The sequence below is a fragment of the Apostichopus japonicus genome, chromosome 1, assembly GCF_037975245.1.
Source record: "Apostichopus japonicus isolate 1M-3 chromosome 1, ASM3797524v1, whole genome shotgun sequence".
Taxonomy (NCBI): domain Eukaryota; kingdom Metazoa; phylum Echinodermata; class Holothuroidea; order Aspidochirotida; family Stichopodidae; genus Apostichopus; species Apostichopus japonicus.
The window spans coordinates 4324223-4341430 of NC_092561.1; the positions used below are offsets into that span (position 1 = coordinate 4324223).

General features: G+C 34.3%; 3 protein-coding genes across 3 annotated transcripts; all 3 read left to right on the plus strand.

Annotated features, from left to right (window-relative positions):
• Positions 1-3920: 3920 nt before the first annotated feature.
• LOC139960841 (uncharacterized) lies at positions 3921-8104 on the plus strand. Its single transcript, XM_071959481.1, has 3 exons — positions 3921-4716; positions 6583-6685; positions 7139-8104. The coding sequence occupies exons 1-3, from the start codon at positions 4156-4158 to the stop codon at positions 7504-7506; spliced, it is 1032 nt and encodes a 343-aa protein (XP_071815582.1). The 5' UTR covers positions 3921-4155; the 3' UTR covers positions 7507-8104.
• Positions 8105-11254: 3150 nt separating this feature from the next.
• LOC139970622 (uncharacterized) lies at positions 11255-13941 on the plus strand. Its single transcript, XM_071976885.1, has 3 exons — positions 11255-11836; positions 12886-12988; positions 13442-13941. The coding sequence occupies exons 1-3, from the start codon at positions 11345-11347 to the stop codon at positions 13654-13656; spliced, it is 810 nt and encodes a 269-aa protein (XP_071832986.1). The 5' UTR covers positions 11255-11344; the 3' UTR covers positions 13657-13941.
• A 339-nt stretch (positions 13942-14280) lies between these two features.
• Positions 14281-16981, plus strand: LOC139969967 (uncharacterized). The gene is made up of 3 exons (XM_071975782.1): positions 14281-14890; positions 15456-15558; positions 16014-16981. Exons 1-3 carry the CDS (start codon positions 14435-14437, stop codon positions 16385-16387), a joined length of 933 nt encoding a protein of 310 aa, XP_071831883.1. The 5' UTR covers positions 14281-14434; the 3' UTR covers positions 16388-16981.
• Positions 16982-17208: the final 227 nt, after the last annotated feature.

Sequence of the window (17208 nt, forward strand, 5' to 3'; positions counted from 1 at the left end):
TTAGTCGTTACGTTATATATATATATATATATATATATATATATATATATATATATATATATATATATATATATATATATATATATATATATTATTTTAACACAAAAAATAAAAGCAAACTCCAATATTGGGTATACATAGCTACTTTTATTTTGAAAACTGCGGAACTGACGCTGCATGCCTCTTATAACATTATTGACGCATTTCTGGATAAGGTATGAAAGTAAATAGTTTAACAAACGCTTCCTCTTTACCTTAAATTACTAAAACATTTCGATATATTCTGACAAACTATCTCTTAGTTTATAAAATATATATATATATTATTTTAACACAAAAAATAAAAGCGAACTCCAATGTTGGGTATACATAGCTACTTTTATTTTGAAAACTGCGGAACTGACGCTGCATGCCTCTTATAACATTATTGACGCATTTCTGGATAAGGTATGAAAGTAAATAGTTTAACAAACGCTTCCTCTTTACTTATAATATTATTGACGCATTTCTGGATAAGGTATGAAAGTAAATAGTTTAACAAACGCTTCCTCTTTACCTTAAATTACTAAAACATTTCGATATATTCTGACAAACTATCTCTTAGTTTATAAAATATATATATATATATATATATATATATATATATTATTTTAACACAAAAAATAAAAGCAAACTCCAATATTGGGTATACATAGCTACTTTTATTTTGAAAACTGCGGAACTGACGCTGCATGCCTCTTATAACATTATTGACGCATTTCTGGATAAGGTATGAAAGTAAATAGTTTAACAAACGCTTCCTCTTTACCTTAAATTACTAAAACATTTCGATATATTCTGACAAACTATCTCTTAGTTTATAAAATATATATATATATTATTTTAACACAAAAAATAAAAGCGAACTCCAATGTTGGGTATACATAGCTACTTTTATTTTGAAAACTGCGGAACTGACGCTGCATGCCTCTTATAACATTATTGACGCATTTCTGGATAAGGTATGAAAGTAAATAGTTTAACAAACGCTTCCTTTTTACCTTAAATTACTAAAACATTTCGATATATTCTGACGAACTATCTTTTAGTTTATAAAATCTACCGTGATCTTGTGATATCGATATTTGATATTTGAATGTTTATTGAGGACAAGTTTGCTTATTAAAGAGTATGAACATTTTTTGTTTCTATGAATAGATATAAACTTCTGATCTGAATTCCATGTATAATAATGATAGTTTATTTGTTTATTTATTTAATATATTTATACAGGGTAACATATCCAACATTGTTTTTATAAACAGTAGTCCTGTGAAACAATTAAAATATGCACACAAAAAAAACATATATAAAATAAAACAGGCACCAAAAATGCTAAAAAAAAATAACTAAAGAACGATAAAGGTAACATTAAGATATCATGTAAACTTTAAGATGACATTTAAAAGTATTAAAATAAATGCATTCCTTAATCAGATAGACTGTTCCAAACGGTTGGACCCATAAATTAGGAGGAGTTTTTAAAACATTCTAACCTATCATCAGGCACGTGAACATCATTTACATTAAAAGAATGCGTGAGTCTATCCTGAACATCAACCTGCATAGTAACATGATTAGAAGTTTAATCTGGCGCCACACCATGGATGGCTTTAAACATTGAAATAGGCATAAAATAATCCCTTCTTTGTTTCACATTCATCCATGGAAGTTCAATTACTAGATTAATGCCTCTAAAATAAGTAAAATCATTATTTTTTGTAACAATCCTTGCAGCCCTATTCTTTTTTATGAAATCGTGCATTATTATGCAGTGTGACAACTCTATAATTTCGGGATAGGCTAACTAAAGCCAGTAAATATTTTCATATATTTGTCAAGACTAGGAATCAAAAGTTGATAACTGACAACCGAACGATTCCGCGCAAATTGCGCACGTTTATTTTACAAAGAGTTGCCGTGTCCGAAGTGGCACATCATGGCAAGAAAAGAAAGAAACATTACTGAGCGCGAAACGTGCAAATAATTGCGTTGGCATATGTTTGGGTTTTAAACGGCATCTTTGGGCACATACAATGACGAATAATAATAGAGGGTGAAATATATACGCGGATATTGCTCGCGAAGCGTTCGTCCGATATTTTGTTTCATACAGAACATTCCGAACACTAAATTACACAGTGAAAAGATAGGAAGGAACAAACACTATACTGAGTGGGCGGATCTGGGGATCCATAGGCCTAGATATAAAACAAAAATCAAACATTTAAGATGCAACTTGTGCCGGCATCTGACAGTCAAGAATAGTACATTGACTCTAACTCCATACATAGATACAGCCATACCCACTGCAAGAATTTAAGACGCCAAGTGGCCTAAGGGTCAAGTGTATGGACAAGTAGCCTAAGTGTAGCCTAACGAACAAGTGTAGTCTAAGGGCCGAGTGTGTTTTGTTTTCGTCGGCGTACATAAATATTTCGGTGATATTGCACTTGCATTAATATGTTAACCCCTGAACCCACCCATCAAGAAAAAAAAAGAACTACAACAACCTTAACAACAACATATTGCTTTCAATTGAACCTGTATCAGTCATAAATTGATTGCATATTTCATTTTGTTAAAGCATTGATGTTGGTCTTTTAAGTGCGCTTAAAGTTATGGTTCTATTTATTTTAAGCACAAGAAGAAAGAAATAATATTACACTAGTGAACACCATAACAAAAGTCGTTACAACAGTGGTGGACTTTAACTGTACCGTATATTAAACAATGACTGACAAAATGCACTCACTTTGTTATTGCAGTGTACAACCCCCCCCCCCCATTTAATTTGACGCAAGGTCATTCTAACGGTTCCTGTGTGTGAATTACTTGTAGATTACATTCTAGCCGCCTTATTTGATTGCTTACGTTGTTCTGGTGCTTTTCGATCGAATATGTTGGGTTTGTGAAATGGACTTTTAAGTTTTTACATAACGCCCTCTATTTTAATTGTTATCGTTGGAGCAGTTCACACTTGGTTTTTCTTTCCATGATTTATATCTGACTGGTGCATTTCTGTTCCTTATAAAGCATCGACTCTCTTAATAAGTAATTATTTTGCTTTAACCGAGAGCCGACTTACTCCATATATCTTCATTTTTTACTTACCACAATTCTAAATATAATATCATTATGAAAATTAAAAAATTAATTAAAAAATTAAAAATTAATTATCCCGCTTGATTTAGTTTGTCAAGTTAGCAATACATTTAATATTCGATCACATCAACGACTTTTCGTTTTGCATCAGTTATTTGTGACTTTTGTTGAAACCCCGGATCTATAATGACTTTATTTACATCAAAGCTTCATCAATGAAAGTAGCTATGGACTACCTAGTCAAGCCTCTCCACTGCTGTTGGCACTGTGCAATGTATATTCCAAATTTGACAAGCAAAACGTAATATTGCTGAACTTGGGTACCATATGATGGATTAAGGAGAGGATTGGGAGAAGGGATACTCGGCGCACGGATTAAATTAGGGGGACTGAGGAATAGGGATAAAGAATACGGTTTTCTCAGTTTCAGAAAATATTTATGGAAAAAATCAAGACTTCCAAAAAGTGTGTGTGTGTTTGGGGGTGGGGGGGGAGGGGGAGGGCGGGTGATAACAAAATTGTTCCTGTGGACCTGTCTGACTTCAGGAATTTCGTCTCTCTGAAATGTATTAGAAAAACATCTCTTTTTTTCATATTCCTCAAAGAACATTGTAAGATTGTAATTTGTTAATAACACAGAAAATTTGATATCGGTCTATAAGTATATCATTACCCCGAATTTCATAACGGCATAGCAAACCTTTACCGTTAAACTATATTCATCTAGTTTACTGTAGGATATATAAATGAGGAAGTTGCATAAAACCCATGTAATAAACGGACATGTATTGTAGAAACTGATGTGATACAGGGCTATTAAACATCGATTTATATCCTCGATACAATAGATATTTATTAGGACTACAAGAGTCATTCAGTGAAATCAATAACTGTATCAAGTGTAAAACCTTCTTGAAATAAAACAACCTTTCTATTCGAAATTAACTTCAACGATTAAGCACGATAAGTGAACGTGTGGTTTCGTTTTTGTTTCCTACAAGGAAGTTATTCATGTTCAGTAGAATGCTGAGTGCATTCAATTTAGATAATAATCAGTTAAAGAGGCAAGTCCATGTTTGGATGTTATTTCTGACTGCTCCCAATCAGCGACAGAAAATGCGAGGGTGCCATCTTTCATTTCTTCTGGTACTACGATTGACCACTGGTGTTGGGTGCAACAATGAGTTCTGTATGGGCTTGCCTTATGTTTTCCAAAGTAAACTTATCACCATTGGAAGTAACACAGAAATACACTGTAATATTCGCGATTCCTGTACACGCGGAGTATGGCTGATAACTCTGGAATCAAATGGAACATCTTACGAACTGTCTTCGGGAAACTGCAGTGCTTGTGGTGACTATTTCACAGTTTTCAATAACAAAACGTCGAATTCCCTAATCATCGAAAACTTCAATTCAGAATTAAGTGGCATGTACAAGTGTGTAAGCGATTCGTGCTCTAATGGAGTGAAGGCGTCCCCGACGAGGTGTTTCAATGTTACGGGGGTAGCAAGAGAGCTAAGACAATGTCGTTTAAGACTGTCCTACCTACAAGAAAATGGAACCTCTTCGGTAATAAACTGTTAGAACTGTTGGTAACCACAAATTATGATATATATATATATTCAATCTAGCATATAGTTGGGCAGCTTATTCGTTTTCCTCACTATGATATGTATCACTGTAGCATAGTTGGGTAACTCCTCCCTTTTCCTCAGTATATGATATGTATCAACGTAGTATAATGAGGTAACTCCTCCGTTTCCTCTGTATATGATATGTACCAATGTAGTATAGTTGCGCAAGTCATTCGTTTTCCTCAGTATATGATATGTATCACTGTAGTATAGTTGGGTAACTCCTCCGTTTTCCTCAGTGTATGATATGTATCACTGTAATATAGTTGGGCAACTCATTCGTTTCCCTCACAGGGTTTTCGTTAGTAGCCGGGACCCGGGTCAAATGACCCGCTCATTGCACGTACATGACCGGGCTACTTTGCGACGCTCAGTAAAAAAAAAAAAAAAATTAAAAAAAAAAAATGACGAAAAAAATCGAGAGGAATAAATACCCACAACCAGGTCAGGTGTGATTGAAACTGTCACAGCAGTTAACTGTTGGTAAAAACTACAAGAAGTTGAACATTAGTAGTATGGTCGAGGAGATGAGGCCGAGGGGTGGGTGAGAGTAGAGGTAGGCGAAGGGCTTCTCTTGACATACAAATTGTTGCTCAACAGAGATAAAAGCTGAATAAAAAACAGAAGGTTCTATAACAGACCTAGTTGGGTATTTTTTGGCAGTAAAATCCTACTCACTTTGTAGGTACCGTAGACCTATTATCATTTTGTTATGATCGCACTTCATTTAATGCAGCAAGTGCGTCACACCCTTGCAAAGTTCGGTTCAGTGGCATAGCTACCTCCCTAGGCTCCATGACCCGAGTGTTAATAAAAAAAACTTCAGGAGAAAAAAAGAAAAATAGGACAGAAGAAAGGGGTGATTGGGAGGGGGCAATATCATTGACCAAACAACTGTATATTGCACCATTTTGCATCTAGAGACTTTTTAAATTGCAATTTTCCGGCAAAGGGGAGGAGGCACCCCCTCCCCTTAGACCCCTCCCCCATGTCCGCGTACAGACAGTCCCGCCTACTTTTCAACTTGACCCACCTACTTCATTTCTTAACAAAAACCCTGCCTCAGTATATGATATTTATCACTGTAGTATAGTTGGGCAACTCATTCGTTTTCCTCAGGGTACACTACGAATACAAAGAGACCTTGGGTAGAACGATTAAACGATCACAATTTTTGGCTAAGTTTTCTACGTTTTGACAATTGAATTGGTTAAAATGTTGTATGATTCCTCTTCATTTGGGAAACATATATTGATTGGATGCATAGTCTAACCAGTACGCTATTGGTTAGGATGTTTACCATTTGGTGCCCCATTTGCTACAACCTACATGCAGTCGGTGATACTAGAACGTAGGATATAACTTAACGTTAATGATAATGTCAGCTCTTACGCATCAGTCTCGCAGTAAGCGATGAAATGAGATAACAGCTTTATTAAAACGTTTGCCAATATACAAAAAACAAAAACAAAAAACACTCTACAGAACAAACATTTGATTTTAATTGTGAACATTACAAAGGTGATTTTGCCATCTTGTCTGCGCGGGATTCACAAGCTCAAAATGAAAAATTATGACTACATAGTCTACAAACATAATAATTTAATGGTTTACAGTTTCAGCTTCTTGACGACGTCCCATCAATTTCTGAAAAAAAAATCAGCCTAGATGCAGATCCCTATACACAAATGGTTGATAATTACGTTTATTAATTATTTTATGAAGTTATTTAATATTTTTTTCACTGCATGTGTGGTAATTCTCTCAGATACTCTGTTTTGTTCTATTTATTCGAGCGTAGATCTTTACTAACGGTTCCAGTAAAGTATCTGTTCAGACGGGTGCAAGATTGAATTTCACATGCATCGATGGGTCAAAAGTCAGACTCAAATGCGGTGACAATGGTATGCTAAAGACTATAGTGAATTATCTCTTTTTAAATTACATACTGTAATTAGTCTATACTGTGGTTCTGTTATGCAAGTATATGTTGAGTAAGGTATTTGCAGTTTCTCAGTTATGTTTTTGTGTTTTTAATTTTAATTTTCATGATCTGAAGAGACTTAGCAAGAGATATTAAGGACAAATTATGCATTAACTATTTACACAACCAAACTGATGTCTATCTCGACAATCTTTTTGCCACTCGTTTATGTAGGCCTACTCTAAAGAATTATACAATCTTCATAACAAATATCGTTGTGATTTAAAGTTATTTACAGATAGGAGATATTCAATATGAGAAGATAAAAATAGAAATGCTCTCATCGTATTTATTAATTTTTTCGACGATTCATTCATTTCAGAAGAATCAGATGTTCCGAATTATTTTCCCCTTTCTGTGTGTTCATTTTCAGCAATCGACAAGACGGACAACATAATTGTGAATATTTCTCATAATAATTGTAGAATTAGATGTAAGAAGTCTTTCGATGGTGATGCTCAATGTAAGACTGACTTATACCTTGAGGTAAAGAACCGAATCGCGACGACCCGCTTAGTAGCTGGATTTGAAACAACGACTGGTTCGTCTCTGATGGACAAACAGACAGTCAAATCAGCAAACGGACCTCTCATTATAATCTCTGTATTTCTTGCGATATTTGTTTTCACCACTATTGTACTAGGTAGGTACATTATTAAATCAAGGGGCGGTAGGCACGACGATGTCGGAAATCTCCCACGGGCTTGTGAACCGCAGTATGCTGTGGTCATGATGCATTGATGTGGTGTTTAATGTGTTTTTAATTTTAATTTTATCTCAAGTCAATACAAATTAACCTAGCACTGTAAAGACAATCTTTATACTCATGTATCCTGCATATATATAGGCCTTTTTTTTTCGTATTTTCACTAAAACTTCATGTCATACTTTTCATGGTTTGAAGTTAACATTTCAGAGTGGAAAACAGTCGTTTATTTGCAGCATTAATATTGGAAGAGTCTTAGTCAATTTTATTTTCAACTAAGTTTTAATAGTTCACCGTATAGCCACTGTAATATATAATAATCGAGCGTATATCAGTTGTAATATAAAATAATCGAGCGTACAACAGCTGTAATATATACAGATTTAACGTTATATCAGCTTACCGAAGTTGCAGTTAACACAAGAAATTGACTTATTAAAAATATCAACCACTTATTGCTATATAATTGGAAACATTATACACCCGTTACTACAAGAAGGACTGAACACGAAGGAAATGTACTTTCAACTTGAAAAATATTCATTTTCTTTTCATTGTCCTATAGTTAAGTCTATACGGTTACTCATTACGTATCGATTTAACGACACGGTATATCAGGAAGAAAATATACGGAAGTCTATATATATATATATATATATATATATATATATATATATATAAATGTATATATATTATTTTAACACAAAAAATAAAAGCAAACTCCAATATTGGGTATACATAGCTGCATGTCTCTTATAACATTATTGACGCATTTCTGGATATGGTAAGAAAGTAAATAGTTTATCAAACGCTTTCTCTTTACCTTAAATTACTAAAACATTTCGATATATTCTGAAAACTACCTTTTAGTTTATAAAATCTACCGTGATCTCGTGATCTCGATATTTGATATTTAAAAGTTTATTGAGGATCAGTTGCATGGTAAAGAGTATGAACATTTTTTGCTTCTATGAATAGACACTAACTTCTGATCTGATTTCCATATATAATAATGATAGTATATTTAAATTTTGTTAATTTATTTTATATATTTATACAGGGTAACATATTCAACGTAGTTGTTATAAACAGCGGTCCTGTGAAACAATAAAAATATGAAAAAAGCAACATATATAAAATAAAACAGGCAACAAAAATGCTAAAAAAACAAACAAAGAACGATAAAAGGTAAAATATAAACATTAAGATAGCATGTAAACTTTAAGATGACATTTAAAAGTATCAAAAGTATATGCATTCCTCAGGTAGACTGTTCCAAACGGTTGGACCCATAAACGAGGAGGAGTTTTTAAAACATTCTAACCTATCATCAGGCACGTGAAGATCATTTACATTAAAAGAATGCGTGAGTCCATAATCCTGAACATCAACCTGCATAGTATCATGATTAGAAGTTTAATCTGGCGCCACACCATGGATGGCTTTAAACATTGAAATAGGCATAAAATAATACCTTCTTTGTTTCACCTTCATCCATGGAAGTTCCATTACTAGATTAATGCCTCTAAAATAAGTAAAATTTAGTAACAATCCTTGCAGCCCTATTCTTTTTAATGAAATCGTGCATTATTGTGCAGTGTGACAGCTCTGTAAGTTCGGGATAAGCTAACTATAGCCAGTAATTATTTTCATATATTTGTCAAGACTAGGAATAAAAAGTTGATAACTGACAACCGAACGATTGCGCGCAAATTGCGCACATTTATTTTACAAAGAGTTGCCGTGTCCGAAGTGGCACATCATGGCAAGAAAAGAAAGAAACATTACTGAGCGCGAAACGTGCAAATAATTGCGTTGGCATATGTTTGGGTTTTAAACGGCATCTTTGGGCACATACAACGACGAATAATAATAAATGGTGAAATATACACGCGGATATTGCTCGCGAAGCGTTCGTCCCATATTTTGTTTCATACAGAACATTCCGAACACTAAATAACATAGTGAAAAGATAGGAAGGAACAATCACTGAGTGGGGGGTCTGGGGTTCCATAGATATAAAACAAAAACAAACTTTTTAAGATGCAACTTCTGCCGGCATCTGGCAGTCAAGAATAGTACACAGGCAACATGTTTTCACGTTGTACCGTGTGTTGTAAAGCATCTTTCTGTAACCCTTATTCTTAAAAACAAAATAGGGTAAAATTGGGGAGAATCGGGAACGATTTGACCCCACCCATCAAGAAAAAAGAACAAGAACAACAAGTTAACAACAAATATTGCTTTCAATTGAACCTGTATCAGTCATACATTGGTTGCATATTTCATTTCGTTAAAGCATTGAGTTGGCCTTTTAAGTTCGCTTAAAGTTATGGTACTTTATAATTTAAACAAAAGAAGAAAGAAATAATATTAAAATAGTGAACACCATTATTACAAAAGTCGTTACAACAGTGGTGGACTATAACAGTACCGTATTAAACAATGACTGACAACATGCACTCACTTTGTTATTGCAGTGTACAACCTCCCCCCCCCCCCCCAATATAAACTGAGGCGAGGTAATTCTAACGGTTCTTGTGTGTGTGAAACATGTAGATTACATTCTAGCCGCCTTATTTGATTGCTTACGTTGTTCTGGTGCTTTTCGATCGAATATTATGTTGGGTTTGTGAAATGGACTTTTAAGTTTTTACATAACGCCCTCTATTTTTATTTTTATCGTTAGAGCAGTTCACACTTGGTGTTTCTTTCGATGATTAATATCTTACTGGTGCTTTTCTATTTCTTGTAAAGCATCGACTTTCTTTGTGAGTGATTACTTTGCTTTAACCATGAGCCGAGTTACTTCATATCTTCATTTGTTACTTACCACAATGCTAAATATAATATCATTATGAGAACCTTGACTTTGAGTTTGAAATCATTATCCCGCTTGATTTAGTTTGTCAAGTTAGCAATACATTTGATATTCGATCACATCAACGACTTTTCGTTTTGTATCAGTTATTTGTGACTTTTGTTGAAACCCCGGGTCTATAATGACTTTATTTATATCAAAGCTTCATCAATTAAAGTAGCTATGGACTACCTAGTCAAGCCTCTCCACTGCTGTTGGTACTGTGCAATATTCCAAATTTGACAAGCAAAACGTAATATTGCTGAACTTGGGTACCATATGATGGATTAAGGAGAGGATTGGGAGAAGGGATACTCGGCGCACGGATTAAATTAGGGGGACTGAGGAATAGGGATAAAGAATACGGTTTTCTCAGTTTCAGAAAATATTTATGGAAAAAATCAAGACTTCCAAAAAGTGTGTGTGTGTTTGGGGGTGGGGGGGGGGGCGGGGTGATAACAAAATTGTTCCTGTGGACCTGTCTGACTTCGGGAAATTCGTATCTCTGAAATGTTTTAGAAAAACATCTCTTTTTATCATATTCCTCAAAGAACATTGTAAGATTGTAATTTGTTAATAACACAGAAAATTGGATATCGGTCTATAAGTATATCATTACCCCGAATTTCATAACGGCATAGCAAACCTTTACCGTTAAACTATATTCATCTAGTTTACTCTAGGATATATAAATGGGGAAGTTACATATAACCCATGTAATAAACGGACATGTATTGTAGAAACTGATGTGATACAGGGCTATTAAACATCGATTATTAACATTGATACAATAGATTAGGACTACAAGAGTCATTCAGTGAAACCAAAAACAATAACTGTATCAAGGGTAAGACCTAAATTTCTATTCGAAATTAAATTCAACGATTAAGTACGATAATTGTGAACGTGTGGTTTCGTTTTTGTTTCCTACAAGGAAGTTATTCATGTTCAGTAGAATGCTGAGTGCATTCAATTTTGATAATAATCAGTAACAGAGGCAAGTCCATGTTTGGATGTTATTTCTGACTGCTCCCAAACAGCGACAGAAAATGCGAGGATGCCATCTTTCATTTCTTCTGGTACTACGATTGATCACTGGTGTTGGGTGCAACAATGAGTTCTGTATGGGCTTGCCCTATGGTTTCCAAAGTAAACTTATCACCATTGGAAGTAACACAGAAATACACTGTGATATCCGTGATTCCTGTACACGCGGAGTATGGCTGATAACTCTGGAATCAAATGGAACATCTTACGAACTGTCTTCGGGAAACTGCAGTGCTTGTGGTGACTATTTCACAGTTTTCAATAACAAAACGTCGAATTCCCTAATCATCGAAAACTTCAATTCAGAATTAAGTGGCATGTACAAGTGTGTAAGCGATTCGTGCTCTAATGGAGTGAAGGCGTCCCCGACGAGGTGTTTCAATGTTACGGGGGTAGCAAGAGAGCTAAGACAATGTCGTTTAAGACTGTCCTACCTACAAGAAAATGGAACCTCTTCGGTAATAAACTGTTAGAACTGTTGATAACCACAAATTATGATATATATATATATATATATATATATATATATATATATATATTCAATCTAGCATATAGTTGGGCAACTACTTCGTTTTCCTCACTATGATATGTATCACTGTAGTATAGTTGGGCAACTCCTCCGTTTTCCTCAGTATATGATATGTATTACTGTAGTATAGTTGGGTAACTCCTCCGTTTTCCTCAGTATATGATGTGTATCACTGTAGTATAGTTGGGCAACTCATTCGTTTTCCTCAGTATATGATATGTATCACTGTAGTATAGTTGGGTAACTCCTCCGTTTTCCTCAGTATATGATGTGTATCACTGTAGTATAGTTGGGTAACTCCTCCGTTCTCCTCAGTATATGATATATATATCATTGTAGTATAGTTGGGCAACTCATTCGTTTTCCTCAGGGTAAACTACGAATGCAAAGAGACCTTGGGTAGAGCGATTAAACGATCACAAATTTTGGGCAAGTTTTCTACGTTTTGACAATTGAATTGGTTAAAATGTTGTATATTCCTCTTCATTGGGAAACATATATTGATTGGATGCATAGTCCGACCAGTTCGTTATTGGTTAAGATGTTTACCATTTGGTGCCCTATTTGCTACAACCTACATGCAGTCGGTGATACTAGAACGTAGAAAATAACTTAACGTTAATGACAACGTCAGCTCTTACGCATCAGTCTCGCAGTAAGCGATGAAATGAGATAACAGCTTTATTAAAACGTTTGCCGATAAAAAAATAAAAAAATAATAAAAAACACTCTTACATTTGATTGTTATTGTGAACATTACAAAGGTGATTTGGCCATCTAGTCTGCGCGGGATTCACAAGCTCAAAATGAAAAGTTATGACTACATAGTCTACAAACATAATAATTTAATGGTTTACCGTTTCAGCTACTTGAAGATGTCCCATGAAGTTGCTAAAAAATTCAGCATTAATGCAGATCCCTATTGACAAATGGTAATTCTCTCAGATACTCTGTTTTGTTCTATTTATTCGAGTGTAGATCTTTACCAACGGTTCCAGTAAAGTATCTGTTCAGATGGGTGCAAGATTGAATTTCACATGCATGGATGGGTCAAAAGTCAGAATCAAATGCGGTGACAATGGTATGCTAATGTCATAGTGAATTATCTCTTTTTAAATTACATACTGTAATTAGTCTATACTGTGGTTCTGTTATGCAAGTATATGTTGAGTAAGGTTTTTCAGTTTTTCAGTTTTTTTTGTGTGTTTTTAATTTTAATTTTAATGATCTGAAGAGACTTAGCAAGAGATATTACAGCCAAGTTATGCATTCAATTATTTACACAACCAAACTGATGTCTATATGTCGACAATCTTTTTGCCACTAGTTTATGTAGGCCTACTCTAAAGAATGATACAATCTTCATAACAAATATCGTTATGATTTAAAGTTATTTACAGATAGGAGACATTCAATATGAGAAGATAAAAATAGAAATGTTCTCATCGTAATTATTAATTTTTCGACGATTCATTCATTTCAGAAGAATCAGATGTTCCGAATTATTTTCCCCTTTCTGTGTGTTCATTTTCAGCAATCGACAAGACGGACAACATAATTGTGGACATTTCTCATAATAATTGTAGAATTAGATGTAAGAAGTCTTTCGATGGTGATGCTCAATGTAAGACTGACTTATACCTTTTACTAGGTAGGTACATTATTAAATCAAGGGGCGGTAGGCACGACGATGTCGGAAATCTTCCACGGACTTGTGAACCGCAGTATGCTGTGGTCATGATGCATTGATATGGTGTTTAATGTGTTTTTAATTTTATATCAAGTCAATAAAAATTAACCAAGCACTGTAAAGACAATCTTTATACTCATGTATCCTGCATATATATAGGCCTATATATTTTTCGTTTTTTTTTCCTAAAACTTCATGTCATACTTTTCATGGTTTGAAGTTAACATTTCAGAGTGGAAAACAGTCGTTTATTTGCAGCATTAATATTGGAGGAGTCTCTAACACAAAAAATAAAAGCAAACTCCAATATTGGGTATACATAGCTACTTTTATTTTGAAAACTGCGGAACTGACGCTGCATGCCTCTTATAACATTATTGACGCATTTCTGGATAAGGTATGAAAGTAAATAGTTTAACAAACGCTTCCTCTTTACCTTAAATTACTAAAACATTTCGATATATTCTGACAAACTATCTCTTAGTTTATAAAATATATATATATATATATTACTTTAACAAAAAAAAAATAAAAGCAAACTCCAATATTGGGTATACATAGCTACTTTTATTTTGAAAACTGCGGAACTGACGCTGCATGCCTCTTATAACATTATTGACGCATTTCTGGATAAGGTATGAAAGTAAATAGTTTAACAAACGCTTCCTCTTTACCTTAAATTACTGAAACGATAAGCCTATGCGTGGTTTCATTTTTGTTTCCTACAAGGAAGTTATTCATGTTCAGAAGAATGCATTCAATTTTGATAATGATCAGTAACAGAGGCAAGTCCATGTTTGGATGTGATTTCTGACTGCTCCCAATCAGCGACAGAAAATGCGAGGGTGCCATCTTTCATTTCTTCTGGTACTACGATTAATCATTGGTGTTGGGTGCAACAATGAGTTCTGTATGGGCTTGCCCTATGGTTTCCAAAGTAAACTTATCACCATTGGAAGTAACACAGAAATACACTGTGATATCCGTGATTCCTGTACACGCGGAGTATGGCTGATAACTCTGGAATCAAATGGAACATCTTACGAACTGTCTTCGGGAAACTGCAGTGCTTGTGGTGACTATTTCACAGTTTTCAATAACAAAACGTCGAATTCCCTAATCATCGGAAACTTCAATTCAGAATTAAGTGGCATGTACAAGTGTGTAAGCGATTCGTGCTCTAATGGAGTGAAGGCGTCCCCGACGAGGTGTTTCAATGTTACGGGGGTAGCAAGAGAGCTAAGACAATGTCGTTTAAGACTGTCCTACCTACAAGAAAATGGAACCTCTTCGGTAATAAACTGTTAGAACTGTTGATAACCACAAATTATGATATATATATATATATATTCAATCTAGCATATAGTTGGACAACTCCTCCGTTTTCCTCTGTATATGATATGTATCACTGTAGCATAGTTGGACAACTCCTCCGTTTTCCTCTGTATATGATATGTATCACTGTAGTATAGTTGGGCAACTCCTCCGTTTTCCTCAGTATATGATGTGTATCACTGTAGTATAGTTGGGCAACTCCTCCGTTCTCCTCAGTATATGATATTTATCACTGTAGTATAGTTGGGCAACTCATTCGTTTTCCTCAGGGTACACTACGAATACAAAGAGACCTTGGGTAGAACGATTAAACGATCACAATTGTTGGCCAAGTTTTCTACGTTTTGACAATTGAATTGGTTAAAATGTTGTATGATTCCTCTTCATTGGGAAACATATATTGACAAATGGTTGATAATTACGTGTACTAATTATTTTATGAAGTTATTGAATATTGTTTTCACTGCATGTGTGGTAATTCTCTCAGATACTCTGTTTTGTTCTATTTATTATTCGAGTGTAGATCTTTACCAACGGTTCCAGTAAAGTATCTGTTCAGACGGGTGCAAGATTGAATTTCACATGCATCGATGGGTCAAAAGTCAGAATCAAATGCGGTGACAATGGTATGCTAAAGACTATAGTGAATTATCTCTATTTAAATTACATACTGTAATTAGTCTATACTGTGGTTCTGTTATGCAAGTATATATTGAGTAAGGTATTTGCAGTTTTCAGTTATTTTTTTGTGTTTTTAATTTTAATTTTCATGATCTGAAGAGACATAGGAAGAGGTATTACAGCCAAGTTATGCATTCAATTATTTACACAACCAAACTGATGTCTATATGTCGACAAACTTTTAGCCACTAGTTTATGTAGGCCTACTCTAAAGAATTAAGCAATCTTCATAACAAATATCGTTATGATTTAAAGTTATTTACAGATAGTAGACATTCAATATTAGGAGATAAAAATAGAAATGTTCCCATGCTAAATATTAATTTGTTCGACGATTGATTCATTTCAGAAGAATCAGATGTTCCGAATTATTTTCCCCTTTCTGTGTGTTCATTTTCAGCAATCGACAAGACGGACAACATAATTGTGAATATTTCTCATAATAATTGTAGAATTAGATGTAAGAAGTCTTTCGATGATGATGATGATGTTCAGTGTAAGACTGACTTATACCTTGAGGTAAAGAACCGAATCTCAACGACCCGCTTAGTAGCTGGATTTGAAACAACGACTGGTTCGTCTCTGATGGACAAACAGACAGTCAAATCAGCACACGGACCTCTCATTATAATCTCTGTACTTCTTGCGATATTTGCTTTCACCACTGTTGTACTAGGTAGGTACATTATTAAATCAAGGGGCGATAGGTACGACGATGTCAGAAATCTTCCACGGGCTAGTGAACCGCAGTATGATGTGGTCATGATGCATTGATGTGGTGTTTAATGTGTTTTTTTTATTTTAATTTGATCTCAAGTCAATACAAATTAACCTAGCACTGTAAAGACAATCTTTATACTCATGTATCCTGCATATATATAGGCCTATATAGTTTTCGTTTTTTTTTCACTAAAACTTAAAGTCAAAACTTTTCATGGTTTGAAGTTTACATTTCAGAGTGGAAAACAGTCGTTGATTTGCAGCATTAATATTGGAATAGTCTCAGTCAATTTTATTTTCACCTAAGTTTTAATAGTTGACCGTATAGCCACTGTAATATATAATAGTCAAGCGTATATACGTTGTAACATAAAATAATCGAGCGTACAGCAGCGGTAATGTAGGCCTAAACAGATTAAACGTTATATCAGCTTACCGAAGTTGCAGTTAACACAAAAATTTGACTTAATAAAAATATCAACCACATATTGCTATATAATTGGAAACATTATACACCCGTTACAAGAAGGAATGAACACGAAGGAAATGTACTATCAACTTGAACAATATTTATGTTCTTTTCATTGTCCTATAGTTCAGTCTATACGGATACTCATTTCGTATCGATACTAACGACACGGTATATCAGGAAGAAAATATACGTTAGTCGTTACGTTATATATATATATATATATATATATATATATATATATATATATATATATTATTTTAACACAAAAAATAAAAGCAAACTTCAATATTGGGTATACATAGCTACTTTTATTTTGAAAACTGCGGAACTGACGCTCCATGCCTCTTATAACATTATTGACGCATTTCTGGATAAGGTATGAAAGTAAATAGTTTAACAAACG

Coding starts and splice junctions, on each gene's coding strand:
- LOC139960841 (XM_071959481.1), top strand. CDS start 4,156: ATGTTCAGTAGAATGCTGAGTGCATTCAATTTAGATAATAATCAGTTA. Junction 4,717..6,582: donor AAGAAAATGGAACCTCTTCG/GTAATAAACTGT, acceptor ATTCGAGCGTAG/ATCTTTACTAACGGTTCCAG. Junction 6,686..7,138: donor ACTCAAATGCGGTGACAATG/GTATGCTAAAGA, acceptor GTTCATTTTCAG/CAATCGACAAGACGGACAAC.
- LOC139970622 (XM_071976885.1), top strand. CDS start 11,345: ATGTTATTTCTGACTGCTCCCAAACAGCGACAGAAAATGCGAGGATGC. Junction 11,837..12,885: donor AAGAAAATGGAACCTCTTCG/GTAATAAACTGT, acceptor ATTCGAGTGTAG/ATCTTTACCAACGGTTCCAG. Junction 12,989..13,441: donor AATCAAATGCGGTGACAATG/GTATGCTAATGT, acceptor GTTCATTTTCAG/CAATCGACAAGACGGACAAC.
- LOC139969967 (XM_071975782.1), top strand. CDS start 14,435: ATGCGAGGGTGCCATCTTTCATTTCTTCTGGTACTACGATTAATCATT. Junction 14,891..15,455: donor AAGAAAATGGAACCTCTTCG/GTAATAAACTGT, acceptor ATTCGAGTGTAG/ATCTTTACCAACGGTTCCAG. Junction 15,559..16,013: donor AATCAAATGCGGTGACAATG/GTATGCTAAAGA, acceptor GTTCATTTTCAG/CAATCGACAAGACGGACAAC.